Genomic DNA, 16,805 nt, shown 5'->3' with positions numbered 1-16,805 from the left:
GAAGGTTTCTCCCAAGTCTCTTGTCACAAAATCTAACTTTGGAATGGATCATCTGAGATCACAGTGTGGCACATGCCATGGAAATAGATGCACATAAAGGAAAGACTTCAAAATTAGTTGCTTCCAGTTTGAAATGACTGCCAGTATTCCACAGAATATGAATTAGCTGCGTAAAATCTTCTATTACTATTGAAAAATAAAATTAAATATATTTCCTTTGCTTTTATAGTATAGTATTTTGTCCCTTTGTTTTGAATGGTAATTCAGGTTTACCTTGGTCATTTCCACAGACAAACAACTTTCTTAAAACAATTGAGACTAAATGAGTATTGGATATAACCCAATCGATAAATTACCCTTACATTTTCAAACTAGCTCCTAAAAACATAGACACATTTACAAAATGACATTTGGCTGGCTATTGTTATTGTAGTTGCTTTCTAAATTAATCCATAGGATCAAATTATTTTCCCTTTAAATGAACATGAATAATGCCTCCTTTGTAAGGGTACATCCACGCAAAGATATTTAGCACAGATGCTAACATGCCAGTGAAAGCAATTAAAAATATTATCAAATAAAGTTTTTTTCTAATTATTATTTTATATACTCTACTAAAGGTAAACAAGAACATATAAATTTTTTCATATCTTATTAATTAATTTACTTTGTAGATCCATAATTTCATGTATATATTTATTAAAAGAATCATACTGCCAAATATATTTTGATTATGATAGGTTCTATGCTTCTATGATTTTTTTCAGAAAGATATTTGAAGATGATAAATTTACTTGTAAATTTTAGAAAAATATGCCTCCGAGAAATTCAAGTTTCATAATATATATTTTTTGGTGTATGCATATCCAACAGTACTTATTTTTTATTAAGTACTCATTGAAAACCAATTGAAATAGTCCATTTGATAGAAACGTCAACAAGCTCATAAATTGATGAGCAATTAACCAAAAGTTATTCTATTTGGATAGAAAGTATTGCAGGAAAAAGAAACAGAGAAAGAGTTAATCTGTTGCCTTGTTGGAGGAGAGAAGTTTGCGTGGAATCATAATTATACTGGTGAGGCATAATTCGAGCATTGATACCAATTATATCAGAAAATTTTCTTTCTACATGTTTAGGGACTTTGTGTAATTCCCTGCTTTCACTTTGTATCTTTTTTAACTTACCAGAGAACTGGCAACACTTCATTTGAATAGCTATCTATAAAAACATAGATGGATATAAAAAGTTTAATCAATAACTTTTAAAGGTCACCTCATGAATACTAGATGGGAATGAAAGAACATTAAATGACTTAGGATCAGGATGAATGAGGGAAACTTACATTACTAAGTCCACACAAAAACCAAGTGGAGGAGAAAATGGCTTCTTACTGCAGTGGTCATTCAACTACGGAAGCGCTGAGAATGATGTGTTTGAACTAAATACACTCAATGATGAGATGTTTCTTGTTATATTAAGAAGACTATTTTTTTTTTTTACATTTAAAGCTAGAATAGGTAAATATTTGATATACTCATAAAATGATTGACTTTATTTTAATTTTCAAGATGGTTTTTATTTTCTTTTTTAGAGAGCTAAAACGAGTCAAGGCGTCTCTCGAAAGTCAATGGCTTTTAAGTGTGGGAATGTTCCAATGTGTATTAGTAATCTTCCTGTTCACCCCACTCAACAACCGGCTCATCATTCATGCGCAGAATGAGGTAGGAAAGGAGCTGGAAGAGATTCTGCCAGAGCAGGAGAGACACATAGAAGGGGAGGCCGCTTACGTCTATCTCGCAGCGCTCGCCAGCAAAGGCCACGTCGCAGAGGCACTGGAATTTGTTGAGCGAGTCCTGGCAGAGGCCTCCGTTCAGGCACGGATTGGAGGCACACTCATCAACGTCGTTTTCACACCTTGAAATCAAACAGAAACAGCAGAAACCCGGGTCCCTGTTGAAAAAATTGGCTGTGAAATGAGGAAAGAAAAAATTTGCCTTCTCTACCTAGAACAGTACGGTCTAATTTACCAATCCCCACACAATTTACATATTCTCAACAATGAGGGAAATGGTCTTTAAAATTCCTTTAACAAATTTTGGTTTTAATGGAAATAATTTGTACAGACACACACACACACACACACACACACACACACACACACACACGAACAGTTAATTAGAATGAGAAAACGGATGCAAATATTTAGAAACCAAGAGAAAACTGGGCCATGAAGAAGGGCCAGTTTCTCCCTCAAGAGTGTGGATGTCTTCACCACCTTGTGAAAGTTCAGTTTACTGGGAGCACCTAGGAACCGTGAGACGGAGGCTGCATTTTGCCAACTGGAGTCTGCAGGGCAGACCCACACTTACACTTTGAGATTCTAATGCATCGGCACCCTCCGGCTAAGGGGAAAGCCTATCAAAGACAGAAGAAAGAATTTGGTTTATTCTGGGAGATTTTGGATTATTTTCCTTTGGAATACCATTTTTTAAACAAAAGCAAAAGTAAGTAATCAGAAGTTTTCACTTGCCAATAAATCTGTTTCATAGCTAAGCATAATTTTTGAGTATTCAGATAGAGTGACTTTCAAAGGCCAATTTTTCCAAAACAAGTGATATCAATTCTAAGGTAAATTGAAATTTTCCTTTTCTCTGGGAGGAAACTATTTTTCACTTAATTTTCCACCAACAACTTGTTTTTCTGTATATTTTCTGATTAATTCTCTAATCAGTCATTCGAGTCATTCGGTAGATATTTATTTAGCACTAGCCATGTGCAAACACTCTGCCAGGCCCTGGGACAGAGCAGTAACTACAGCATCTCTTTTTCTTTGGGAAATTCATATAAAATCTTAGCTTCAAGAATCTTACAGAGCAGCTTACAATGTTGAAGTCTAATGTAAACAATTTTTCATTCCCCCCCTCCCCAAAGCTCAAACTTGCATGCATGGATCATCCACTGATCACTAGGCTCAAAATGAAAGCAGATGAGGTGGTGGGTGGGGCAGGGCTAACCCAAGGTATAAAGGGAAAAAAGATGCTTTCCCAGAAAAACATCTCCTTATCCCGTTGGATACCAAGCATAGCTGAGACGTTTTGTTTTCCTTTTTTGGCTTAGGCTTCTGGGCTGGAAGACTTCTCTGATTAGATCTGAGCCAAACTTGACAACCCTCGGGAGCCTGCCAAGCACTCTCTGTCCTGGGTGGGCCAGAGCGTTCACACCATCCATCATTTACAACTTGCCAGGATGACACTCCCAAGTTGGAGGTTTAACCAGACAGAAGAGAAAGTAATTTGCAAGAAGACAGCTTTTCAGTATCTTTGGATGTTATGGAAGTCACGTGCCCCTTGGCCTTGGGAGATTGCCCGGTATTTTCTAGTCTCCCTCTAGCTATTCTTTCTCGATTTTTTATATATTTCTTTTCTGAGCTAAACAGTGCACAACACATACACATTCATTATAAACATTATTGGAGCTTTCATGAGAGGTTAATTAATAGAAGGAAAATCAAAATAAATCAATCCATTGGCATCAATGAATTAACAATTGATGGTTAAGGACTCTGACAGTACAGAATCTATGGAACACGTGTTCACCATTTTAGAAATCCCTTTGCAGCAGAGAAGTTTATCCAGATGAAAAGATTCTTGGGAGAGGAAGGAAAACCTTGAGCTTCCTTTTCTTACCACATTTCAAATCAATAATTTGAATATAAATGCCATATATATATATTTTTAAGAAATAAATGTTGGAGGAATGGGAAACGTTTGTTGTGAACAGGGACAACGTGTGAGTAGCAGAGAAAAATAATCCAAGGCTTTACATGAGTTCTCTGCATGTGACATTAAGCATCAATGTGACATTAAGCATTAAGCTGTGACACTGAGGCAGGACAACCAGAACTTAAATATAGTTAAAGAGTTGTTGAAAACTTAGGACAAGGAAATATTTGCAACATTTTGGAGATATATAGAATTGGAGGCCAACTGAATGGTCTCTGGGTTAATAATATGTTGCATGATAAAATTGGTGCAATGAAAAGCAGAATATGACTCAAGGCTATATCCTTCCATGCACATATATGCTTGGCCTGGCTTTGCCACTTGGAGCCAACCTCTGACAGCAGGCTGTAAGAGCAAGAACTAGATTAAATGACATTGAATGTTGGAGGTGAAATGCAGGTGTATCCTAGATAACCTGTTTTGTGAAAATGGCACAAGAGCTGTATCTGTGTGATGCCAAAAGAGCCAGCTGAAAAAGAGAAAATTCAAATTAATCCAAACTGTAATTGTCGTGGAGTACAAATATACCCATTATTTTATTAACTACCCTTTTGGAAAAAATTAATTCAGTCAAAATCTCTTTGCCAAAAGTCTTAGACTTTAACTTATCTAATTTGTTCAATGTAGGAAGTTTGATCAGAGATCAATATATCTTGCCCTGGATGGTACGTGAGAGGGAGGAGCATTTTTATTATTTTCTTTTAATTGTTGCAAGCAAAGATTTCTTGATACATTTATACTAGCACATCCAATGGATTAGCAGAAGCTTTGAAGGCAGCTCAGCCTTACTGAAGCATATATCTGGATTGGCACCTTCCACTTAACTTCTCAGCCTCAGTTTACACAAATGCAAAATGGAAATAATAACAATTACAGATAATATTTGTAAGGTGCATGGCATAGTGCTCAGCAAGTGGTTAACTATTATATGCTTCCATAGTATCTATAGCATATAGAGCCCTGGTTTGTAATCATTTTGGGGACATTGATTCCTTTTGAGAATCTGATAATAGCTGTGGGGTATGAACCCTTTTTGCCCTTGACCTCATCTTCAGCCAGTTAGATGCATATCCAAATTTGCCTACATTTTCAGCAGGTCACAGACTGTCTGAAGCCATTGACCAATTCTATATCAACAATCATGCATTAGGGTTGAAGGGTTGAAGGCTTTCTCTGGGAAAAGTGGACTCACATAGATAAGGCGTATATACTTTCAGGGGGCTAGGTAATTCTGTGAGGCAATCTTTTAGGTTTATTTTATTTTACTTCAACAACAACTATATTTGCATCATGTGTTACAGTTAATGGGAAAGAAACATGAAACCAGCACTTATAAGAAAGAAAAATATCACAGTTTACATTTTTCAAAGACATATTTCCCTATTTGAAGTCTTGGCTAATAAAGTGTTCTTCACTTTGACCTAAACTGTAATTTTTCTTCTTTTTTATTGTTTGACTCTGGCTGGACATATATTTCAGCCTAGATTTTCCTATGGGAACTGAGATGAAAAACTAGAGGAGAAATAAACTTTGAATAATCCCACCGTTCTTCAGCCCAGAATTTCCTCCTATAGAGATCTAAGTGACTCACCATTCCCCAGTAAAACCTGGCCGGCACGCACATCTGAGTTCACCCTGGAACTCTGTGCAGCTGCCTCCACTGTAGCAAGTGAAGTTTGTCTTCTCATTCCCACAGACCGTTGAGGGTAATCTGGTGTGTCTAGAGAGATAAAAGAAACAGCCACAGCTGTTCATCTTGTTCGTTTCATTCAAGAAAACTTTTTGGAAAAGTTCATATATGGAGTCAATGCCAAATTAATTAAGTACGCAGGCTGGCTGAGCTATAAATGCTTAATTGCGCTGCATTAGACAAGAGTCACTTTCTCATAAGCAGCTCCTGCTGGAGGGCGCTGTAGCGAGCATGGCCATACATCTTCCATTTCTACCCAGTTTTCATTGGTGAGATAAGATCTACGCCGTGGAGTGGCAATAAATTTAGTGTTGGAAAGAAACTTGCTATAGCCAGATTTGCTGCTGCTTTGCTAATAAATCAACACAGGCCACAGGAGAATTGCATCTCTGTAAGGGCCAGGAAAGAAAGGCAAGCACTCTGGTGCCCAAGCACTCATGTGATTTCTCTGTTGGCTTTCAGAGCTGAACTCCAGCTGCCCTGCCAACACGTGCTCCCCCATCTAATAATTCATAGCTCAGCAGAATGCAAACCAAATGCTGCCCAGGTTTGTATACAGCACTCAGCGGTAACTACGTGTAAATTCAGAGTGCCGCTCTTTTGTGTAACAACACAGCTCTAGATGTTAAGGAATCCTTAGAAAAGGCAGAACAAATTGTTAGAAGCTAAGCAGAACTTGATTGCAAGACAAAATCCAGTCTGAAGGGACTGATTTAAAAGATTTTAAGGGTGTTTCTCAGGTCCCTTGACATACCGTGCGTGTGCACGGTATCTGGTACATAGTTAATATTCAGCAAATATATGATGAATTTAATTTTGTCCTGTTCTGTGTGGTGCAGCTAATATGGAGAAACCTGTATGATGGTAAGTGTGTCTCTTCCCATAAGAGCTAACCAATTCGACTTTAAAAAGAAAACATCATACAGGCTTTTCAAAAGAGCCAAAAATGTCATCCAGCTTTGAAAGAGTTCAATTAGCAATGCAAATATGAAGCTTTGTAAACATCTTACATTTAACAAACAATTTTTGAATCTCATTAGAAGGTACTTTTGAGAACTTTAATCTTTGAGAACTTGACTTTGATGAATTAGGCAGAAAAAAAATACTGGAGAACTAATTACTGGGGCATATATGTTTATTCGACTTATCCAAAGTCACCATGGCAGTATTATTAATTTTGATCCTGAATGTCTTCTGCTTTTAAACAGGCAGTTTCCCTGTTGGCAAATGAGTTGGTTAACTCATGAGAAGTGGCGTCTTACTGGAATGTCAACACTTAGCACTAACACTGTGCCTTGCCTTCATAGGTCTGAACAACAATAAATGTTGTGGAGATAAATACATCTTCTTAAAGGTACAGCCACATGTTATGTCTACTGGGAGATTCATCCAATTATGGTACCACCATCAATTAGTGTAATGTCTACAGGCCACCAACCCACTCCAGGTGTTCTTGCTAAAGTCCTGGAGTGAGTTGCTTATTAATAACGACGCTCTTGCCTCCCCATATGACTCAACTGTTTAGTGAATTTAAAACAAGTACAAGTTGCAAGAACAATAATGAATTCTACTTACATGGAAATGTTTAAACAATGTGACTTAGCAGGAAAATATTCATTCTTATTTCTGTTTATATAACATGAAACGGAAGTGATTACTAGACCTAAAATACTGCTTTTGTAATTTTAGAAAAAAATTGCAAAATACTTTAAAATGGGCAAAAGAGATCACTGGGTATTCTTTCAATGGAATGCTGGGTGTTATATAAAGAATCCTCTAGGATTATCTGATTTTGTAGTGTGTATGCCTTAGATTTTCTTTACTACGCTATGTTACAACTCTGCAAAGTTATAGAAAATGATATTAATACAAATGGATCTTGTCCATCAAATGCAAATGAATTTATCTGTAGTGATACAATTGATTGTCACACTGCAGAAAAGATGGTTTCAAATACTAATTTTGTTGCCCTGAAGGGCATTAAACAGTTTTACATTTATTGGTAAATTCATTTCCTCATCTCTATTTATAATATATTATAAAAATATGTATAATTATAAAATATATATAATTATAAACACATTGTCCTTTGAACTGGTTTTTATATCTTCATTAATTAATGACAAAATCATCATTAATTAATGACATTAATTAATGCCTCATTAATTAATGACAAATAAAATCATCAAAACATGTTCATTTATATTTGTGTGAGAGTCATGATTTCACCTTTTTGAAATTATACTTTAACATAGTCTTTTCAGGATTTTACAAGATTTACCTGGCTGAAATAACCAGGGCATTGTTTTAGAGGTAGCAGTCATACTTCCTCCAATGATACTAAAATTCAGCTTTTGCATTTATTGTAAACGTAATTGTTTCCTGAGGCCTTAAGACTTTGGGGCTGTAGTTCACGAGACATATTCTAACAAAGATGACTGAGAAAACATTTTGCTTGAAGTCTGGCCAAAGAACTACCCCTCTTCGGTGTAGAACATCCCAGCAGGTGAGATCCTGTCTTTACACGACCAAATCATGATGGCAATGCCCAGTGTCACCCCTGTTCAGCACAGCCTATACACCCCTGCTGGGGGAGAGAGCTTTCCAATTTGACAAGGAAAATGTAGAGCATAGCTCCAAAGACCAAGTTTTATGTGAACTTCATGCTCACCTGCAAAATTTTCCTGTGAAATTTCCAAAACAGCGGCAAGAATAGCCATTGGTGTCACTGATGCAGGTGGCCCCATTTGCACACTGGTGACTCTGGCAATTGTCTATAAACACCTCACAGTTCACACCGCTGTACCCAGGCTCGCACCTGCAGCGATAGGCTGCAACTCCGTCGGAGCAGTTGCCGTGGATACAGGGGTTAGAAAAGCACTCATCAACGTTGATGTCACAGCGTGTCCCTGACCAACCCAAGGGACAGGAGCAGCGATAAGAGCTGTAGACGTCTTCACAAGCTCCTCCCTGCAAGCAGGGGTTGGAGCCGCAGGCGTTTAACTGCAAACAGCCAGTAACCACTGAATTTATAGAGATCTTGAGAAACTGCTCTTCCTGGGGTTTATTAATGAAACCAGGAATATTTTCAAAGTAGGAGAGATAAACGCCACCAATTCCTATTGTACCTAGACACCCTCGCAGGCCCTGCATGTTGTCAGTGGCTCGGTCACCCACATAAATGTCTGTATTATCCTTCAGAAAGTTGAGGCTTCCGGTAGCAACGGCACTGGTCACGATAGGTGTTTGGTTGTCCACTTCCATTTGCCACCTGGAGGCCTGGGCCAGTGGGTCTGTCATGGAAAGAGTCACTTGGTGCCATATGCCATCGCTCACTGACTGCAAACTCGTCAGACTCAGCAAATAAAAACTGTTGCCACTTTGCAATTGAAATAATAATCTGGAATCTTGAATGCTAATGTTAAGGAATTCAGGCTCCTTCTCTGCGTGCAATATGATCCCATTTGCATCCCTTGTTCTGAAGCCAAATGTGATGTTGGTGAGTTCTCTGCTAATATTCCCATTGCTCCTGAATAATATTCCACTGCTTTGTCTATTAAAAACAGCATTTGCAGTGCCTAAAGAGAGAAAGCAAAGCAATCAGCAACTTGACTAAATCTGTAATGTTTGCTTCTTCACCTTTACTAAAATTAATGGCCATCACGTTACTACCATCATGTATTGTTTCATATAGCCGAGGCACTGTGCTGGCCTCTATATTATTTCTAATACAGAATTCTTGAAGACAGGTTTATTATTATTATTATCACCCCCCATTTTATAGAAGAAGACATCGAGACTCACAGAAGTTTAAGTCATTTTCTCAAATCATGTGGCTAACAAGTAATAAAGCCAGAATGCCAAACGTGGATGGCCTGATACCAAAACCCAGACCATACATTTCTTTTTCATCTAATACATTCCAACATTCATTTTACATTTGCCACCACATTATCCATTTCATCCACAGAGAAATTGAGCAGGCAGGGATCATGGGTCTAGCGCTGGAGGCGCAGCACTCTGACAGTGGAGCCCGGCTTCGGATTCAGCTGACCAGCAGGCAGTCAGCCAAATGGCTGGCTCACCCAGCTGCCAAACGCCAATGACGCGCCACGCTACCAATTCTGTGCCTAAATGCAGGCAGCTTCATCCGGCCGGGCAAAAAGATGTCACCACGTCAGCTGCTCTCTTTTATGCCCACAGCTTGTACGCCACCACGGCACTTCCGGGCAATCTTATTGCATTTTTCTGTTAAAGGGCTTTCCCAATTCTACAGGATCATTAATTCACACCTTGCTCCATCTCTTAAAATATCTAACCCTATCTCAGTTTATGCTCTCCTTTGAGACTTTCTTGAGAAAAAGGGAGAAAGAGAACTGTAATCTCGAATCTGTAAACCTAACGGTATCTGGACCCACCGTGCTTTCTGTTCTGTTATAATGGATGCATTGTCCTTACATCCTTCCTTACAGATAGAAATCTGTAAGATAATAGAAAACGTATGTATTTGTTCTCTGCCACCAGTTCCTGACACAGGGCGCTTAACACTCTTATAAATTCCCAAGTGATAAGAGCACTACGAGCATCTTTCATTCTAATGAGGTGACTCTGGGTGGGCTCCGGGATGGATCCTGGATGGGGGCTGGTCGCCGGAAAGACCACGCCATGATTAGAAGCTTGGAATTTTTAGACCCACCCTCATTCTCCAGAGAGGGGAGAGGAGCTGGAAAGGGAGTTAATAATTGATCATGCCTATGTGAGGAAGCCTCCATAAAATTCCCATAAGTATAGGGTTGGAAGAGCTTCCAGGTTGACAAACACATCCACACTGGGAGGCTGATGCACCCCAGCTCCCCGGGGACGGGAGCGCCTGCGGTAGGGACCCTCCTAGACCTCACCCTACGGCTGTTCATCTGTATCCTGTATCACATCCTTCAATAAACTGGTCAACATTAAGTAAGTGTTTCCATGAGTTCTGTGAGCCCCTCTAGCAATTAATTGAACCCAAAGGAGGGGGTCATGGGAACTTCCCATTTATAGCTGATCAGTCAGAAGCACAGGTGACAACCTGGACTTGTGATTGGCATCTGAAGTAGGGTGGGGGCAGTATTGTGGGACTGAGCCCTTAACCTGTGGGATCTGATGCTATCAGAAGCAAATTAAATTGAGTTAAATAGTAGGACACCCAACTGGTGTTGCAGGGTTGATTGGTGAGGGAAAACCCCCACACATGTGGTGTCAGAAGTGTTGTGAGTGTGGTAGTAGTGTAAAAGTGAAGCAAAGACACATAGGAGAGAGAACCAGGTTTTCCTTCCTCAGGCAAAAACCTAGGTTTATCCTACGCACCATCCAATGTCAACCCCTCTAGTCATGCATTGAGTCCCATTCATTTTCACTTTTTTAGACATTGTTTCTACACTTAACCTCTCTCTGTCCTGCACCATCATTTTCCCTCCCTTTTTGTTGTTTTCCATCAGCACACACACATGCTGTAACTGCTCTAATCTTAAAAAAATAAACACACACATAAGACCCAAAGCATTACCCTGACCTCCCCTACTCCGTCACTTTCTTAATTCTCTATTCCTTTTCCCAGAAAAACTTCTCCAGATAATTTTAAATTCTCATTGTCTCCACTTTCTCATTTCCCATTTTCTTTTTAATACTCGCCGCTCTGCCTTTTGTTCCAATCGCTTCACTGAAACCACTCTTGTCAAGGTCACAATGACCTTTGTATTACTCAATTCAGCGGTCAATTCTCTCTTATCACCCTCTTCTACCTTTTGGTAGAAATTGACATTAAAACACTGTCTCTATCTCATTTGTGGGGCACCACTCCCAACTACCAACCCTTCTCTTATAGGTATCAGCACACAAATATGTGTGTTATACTTCTCGGCGTCCCTGCTTCCATTGCTCTGCAGACCAATATAACAACCACACTTTAGCTCAAGATCTCCATTGGTTACCATCACATCTAGAAAGAATTCCTAAATCCTAATCATGGCCTACAAGAGTTTGCATGATCTGACCCCTGACTGACTCCCCAATTCCATTTCCTACCACTGTCTTTCTCACTCACATGCTACAGCCACAAAACCTTCTTGCTACTCCTTGAAGACAGGAAGCTTGTTCCCCAAACAGTCCTTTTATACTTGCTGTTACTTATACTTGGAATATTCTTCCCCTAGATCTTCCCATACTTGGCTCTTTCTCAACATGACATGTGCTCAAATGCCACCTCCTCTGAGAAGCTTTCCCTGATTATCCAAGTTAAAATAGCTTCCTCCCTGAATCCACTCTCTGTTCCATTACTCAGCTTTACTTTCTTCATAGCATCTTATAACTATTTGAAATTACATTGTTTATTTTCCTACTTGTTCCTTGTCTGTCTTTCCACACTAGAACATGAGCTTTATGAGATCAGGGACCTCCTCCGTCTAGGTTATCACTAAATTCTCATGCCTAGGGCCAGCCTCGTGGCTTAGCAGGTAAACGTGTGCGCTCCGCTACTGGCGGTCTGGGTTCGGATCCCGGGCGCGCACCGACGCACCGCTTCTCCGGCCATGCTGAGGCCGCGTCCCACATACACCAACTAGAAGGATGTGCAACTATGACATACAACTATCTACTGGGGCTTTGGGGAAAAAAAAAGAGGAGGATTGGCAATAGATGTTAGCTCAGAGCCGGTCTTCCTCACACACACACAAAAATAAATAAATAAATTCTTATGCCTAGAACATTGCCTGACACATAGCAGGTGTTCAGTAAATATTACTAAATGAATAATCTATAGAAATAATTCAATCTTTAATTCTGGAAAGTGAGATAATAATTAGAAACCACAGGGAGAAAATTCAAGTCTATCATTCAAGTGTATTATTTGACTGGATTGAAATTTCACTTGACTTTATTGCTTTTGACTGTTCTGTTTTCTCCACCAGGTTTGGGGCTGGGATTAGGGAGGAAAAGAGCAACAAGTATCTCATTACATGTTTTTAAATAAATATTAAAGTGACAAATCTCATTAGCTCTCAACTCCTAAAGGAAGAATACTGTCTGTGATGCTGTATAAATTCATTTTACTAACACTGCTGAGCACACTGAAATCACTTCTTGTGATCTTGGTAAAAACCACAAGACACATGACAACATTTATATTTCACTTTTTCTTCAGGGAACTTTATCATAATAACATGCCTGTATCTAAGGTGGTTGTAAATTTTTAAATCTTGGTTTTCTGATAGATAGAGAGAGAGAGATGATTAAGGTCCTGAAGGAAAATTCAGGGTAATGCATGAGCTATACTTGCAAGAGCATGTTATTTTATTAGACCTAATCTTCTCAATATATTTTACTAGAAAAAAAAATACGAAAGAGGAGCTGGCCCAGTGGCGTAGTGGTTAAGTTTCTGCATACTGCTTCAGTGGCCCTGGGTTTGTAGGTTTGGATCCCTGATGCGGACCTACACACCACTCATCAAGCTATGCTGTGGCAGTGTCTCACATACAAAATAGAGGAAGATGGGCACAGAGGTTAGCTCAGGGCCAGTCTTCCTCAGCAAAAAGAGGAGGATTGGCAAGAGATGTTAGCTTAGGGCTGATCTTCCTCACAAATAAATAAATAAATAAGTGCAAGAAGGTCATAAGATCACATAAAATTAAAATTATGCAAAGTAGCAAAAATGAATTCTAGAGTTCATACCTGTCAATTAGGAAAAATTCACCCCTCCCATCAATTTACTTTTTTTCCCTTCATTAAGATGTCACAGTTAAAAAAAAAAATGTGCCTGAGACTTTCCGGGAGGTCAGAGGCAGACTTTCTACTCTTTCCGTAGCAGCGATGCAGTAGCAGTGAAGTTCACTTCTTTCTAACATGCTGTGTCCAAACCCTAAACTGATTCCTGTGCAGACTGAAGAACAACGGGCATCAGGGGTGTGGTTCTTGCACTGCTACCGTCTTTAGAAATCCTGTTCTTTCTCCCCACGTGAAAATGTTCAAAATGACGTAAACATGTCATGTTTGAAGAACATAACTGGGAAGAACATAACATCTTTAGTATTTCTGTCGAAAGATTAAGAATACAATGAATAATTACTAAATTATTTTAAACAAGCAGTTCAGAGGTAGAAAAATGAAAAAGGTTGTGTTTAAAATTCTGTCCCAGGGCCGGCCCCGTGGCTTAGCGGTTAAGTGGGCACGCTCCGCTGCTGGCGGCCCAGGTTCGATCCTGGGCGCGCACCGACGCACCGCTTCTCCAGCCATGCTGAGGCCACGTCCCACATACAGCAACTAGAAGGATGTGCAACTATGACATACAACTATCTACTGGGGCTTTGGGGGAAAAAATAAATAAATAAAATTAAAAAAAAAAATTCTGTCCTATATTAGAAGCCAGATTACATTCTTTATGACAGCTCATTATGCTTTATACACATGTATAGTATATACTTCTCAAATACAAAACATAAAAGTATATGTATTCTTCAAGAAACTTCCCCAATTCCACATATCGTGCAATACATTTAATGTAACTTTTTAATATATGTTTTTAAAATATAGCAACATAAAAGTAAATATATTCCTCTGTTTTCTTCAGTCACTTTGGGGCTCAGTCTACATAGGATGCTGCTGATACAGACTTGAGGTCAGTCTATCCTCTAGTTTCGTTCCATTATTTTAGTGCAATGTTTTCCAAGGTATTTTATGCATTTTTTTATTGTACACAGATAACTTATATAAAGTCTAGAGCAGTTAGTGAAAATACTAAGTTAATTTAAAGAAAAATAATAAGCTAATTTATTCATTTAATAAATATTTATTGACAACCTCCTATACGTTTGGCATATGCTAAGTGCTAAGAGTAACGTGAGAAACCAAATAGGAAATTTCCTTTCTTTTTGAAACTTATATTCTAGTGAGGAAAGACGATGAACAAGTAAACAAGTACGTATATAACAAAACACGAAAGAATGATAAGAGATATTGAAAAGAAATAAAGCCAGGTAAGAGGACATTTGGGTAGAAACTAAATGAAGTGATGAAGGCAACCTATGAAGCTCTGGGTTGAGAGAGTTCAGGACCGAGGTGGTGCTGGTGTGTGGGAGCCTGGCTGAATGGGGTAAAGGAAAGAATGGACTAAGACATCAGAGGTATACTGTGGACAACTCTTTAGAGGGTTTCTCTCACTATAAAAGGAAGCAGAAAAATGGGATGGTAACTAGTGGGGATGGGAGTGGTCAAGGAAAATTTTTGGTAATGAGGAAATCTGACAATATGCTTATATGCTGATGGAAAAATTTATGATGCTAGAGAGTGAGAGAAAAATTTTAGAAGCAAATTTTTTGAATAAGGGGAAGAGATTAGAATTCAGTGCAAACAGAGAGTTGGCTATAGACTGGACTGTGCATTATTTGAAATAGGAGAGAAGACAGAACATAAATAATAATGTGGTCGGTACGTAGACATGTCAAAGTTGTGAAGATAGTTGTTAACATTTGGGAAACTGTGTTCTGTAGTGCTGAAGATGGGCAGGAACACCTTTCAGATCGAGGGAAATACTCATAGCAAACAGTAATTCAGGGCCTGGTGTGTTGGGCTCTTTACACTTAAAGTCATATAAACATCACACACACACATCTGTCTACCTACAAAGTAGATATCTTATCTCCATTTTACAGAGGAAGCTTTAGATTATGGAGATCGAGTGAACTGTCTGCGGTCTCCTAGTTAATCAATGACAGTGTGCTAACACCAGTGCACTTACTGTCTTCCCAATAACCAGGGAAGAAAAGCCAGATTTTACCAGGTTAACTCTTTCTTCAGAAATTAGCTTTAAATGATCAAGGATCTAGGTTTGGTGTTGCTATGACCTCCATTTCCCACCCAGAAACCCAGGGCAGGATGCGGCGTGAGGCCAATCTGGCTTATCACACTGCTCATGTTAGGGGAGAAAATCACAGGTTTCTATAGGAAGTTGCTTTTGTCTGTATTCTTTTTCTGGGTTGCCTCCTGAAACAAGTGAAATGCCCAACTTAACTGGCTGGATGGTAAGTCTGAACGCCACCTACATTCAAATCCTTGAGGCACCAACTGGCACTGGGCTCCGGGGGGACATGGGCTGAGCTCACACCACTGAACATCCTCACAGGCTTTCCCAGCTGTGTTCGCAGGGCAGGAACATGAGAAGTCATCCCACAGGGAATAGCAAACACCTCCGTGGTGACAGGGATTGGACTGAGCGGAAGAGAAATCAAAGGTATAAAAAATACCGGCAACTCAATATGGACATGGTGAAGCAAGACCCCATATCTGTTGTTTTCAATGCTAATTTCCTACATATTTACATTTTAAACATTTTATAACCATTGGTTATTAAATAGAATAAAATTTACTCTTCCCATTGCCAGCTCTTTTCTAAGAGAGAAAAAGGGAGAGAGAAAGAGAGAAATGGAGATAGAGATAGAAAGAGACAGAGAAAGAGAGAGAGAGAGAGAGAGAAAGAGAAAATATATAAGATTGATCCACAACACAGGGAGGATTTTAAAAGGTGTAATAATATTCCTTGTAATTTACAAATAACCAGGAACTTTCCATTACACTAATTGTCATTTTAGGTAGAGATTATTAGTCATTTTCACCAATGAGGAAACTGAGGGCCCTCTTGAAGCCCAAGATCCTATCACAAAGTCAAACAGTGAAGCTTGGTAACTGGATCCTCTGGGTCCCACTACAGTGACCACCCCTGACCCCCTTCAATTGCTTGGCCTCTGAATCAGAGACATACGATCATTATTTGCGTCCTCACAAGGTTTCTCACAAAGTATTCAAAATGAAAGGATTTGAAAAGGAGTTTCTGAAACCTCAGACTGTTTATATCCCAGTTCCACTATTAACTTGTGATTTAGGCTAGTTACATAACCTTTCTAAACATAAATGAGGATAATAACAATGTCTGCTTTACACAGTAGTCATTTAACAGAGTTAAATGAATTTATCCGTGTAAAATTGCTAGTGGCACATTGGAAGCCTCCTACAATAATGTCACAATGATTCATTTTTGTATATTTATTTATTTATTTTATTTTATTTTTTATTTTTGTTTTTTTTGTGAGGAAGATCGGACCTGAGCTAACATCTGCCAATCCTCCTCTTTTTTTGCTGAGGAAGACTGGCCCTGGGCTAACATCCATGCCCATCTTCCTCCACTTTATATGGGACGCCGTCACAGCTTGGCTTGCCAAGCCGTGCGTCAGTGGGTTCCTGGGATCCGAACCGGTGAACCCCGGGCCGCTGCAGCGGAGCGCGCGCACTTAACTGCTTGCACCACC

At 39.2% G+C, this 16,805-nt stretch overlaps 1 protein-coding gene across 1 annotated transcript in view; it reads right to left on the bottom strand.

The window, feature by feature from the left end:
• The window catches only part of CRB1 (crumbs cell polarity complex component 1), a 202,575-nt gene that overhangs the window by 33,155 nt on the left and 152,615 nt on the right, over positions 1 to 16,805 (bottom strand). Inside the window, 4 exon segments of the mRNA XM_058533903.1 lie at positions 1,791 to 1,917; positions 5,377 to 5,505; positions 8,147 to 9,053; positions 15,546 to 15,711. Coding sequence (XP_058389886.1) covers positions 1,791 to 1,917; positions 5,377 to 5,505; positions 8,147 to 9,053; positions 15,546 to 15,711 — 1,329 coding nt within the window.

Source organism: Diceros bicornis, chromosome 38 (genome assembly GCF_020826845.1).
Source record: "Diceros bicornis minor isolate mBicDic1 chromosome 38, mDicBic1.mat.cur, whole genome shotgun sequence".
NCBI classification, from domain to species: Eukaryota; Metazoa; Chordata; class Mammalia; order Perissodactyla; family Rhinocerotidae; genus Diceros; species Diceros bicornis.
Note: the sequence above shows the minus strand (reverse complement) of the source record. Positions and strands in the feature narration are given on the sequence as shown.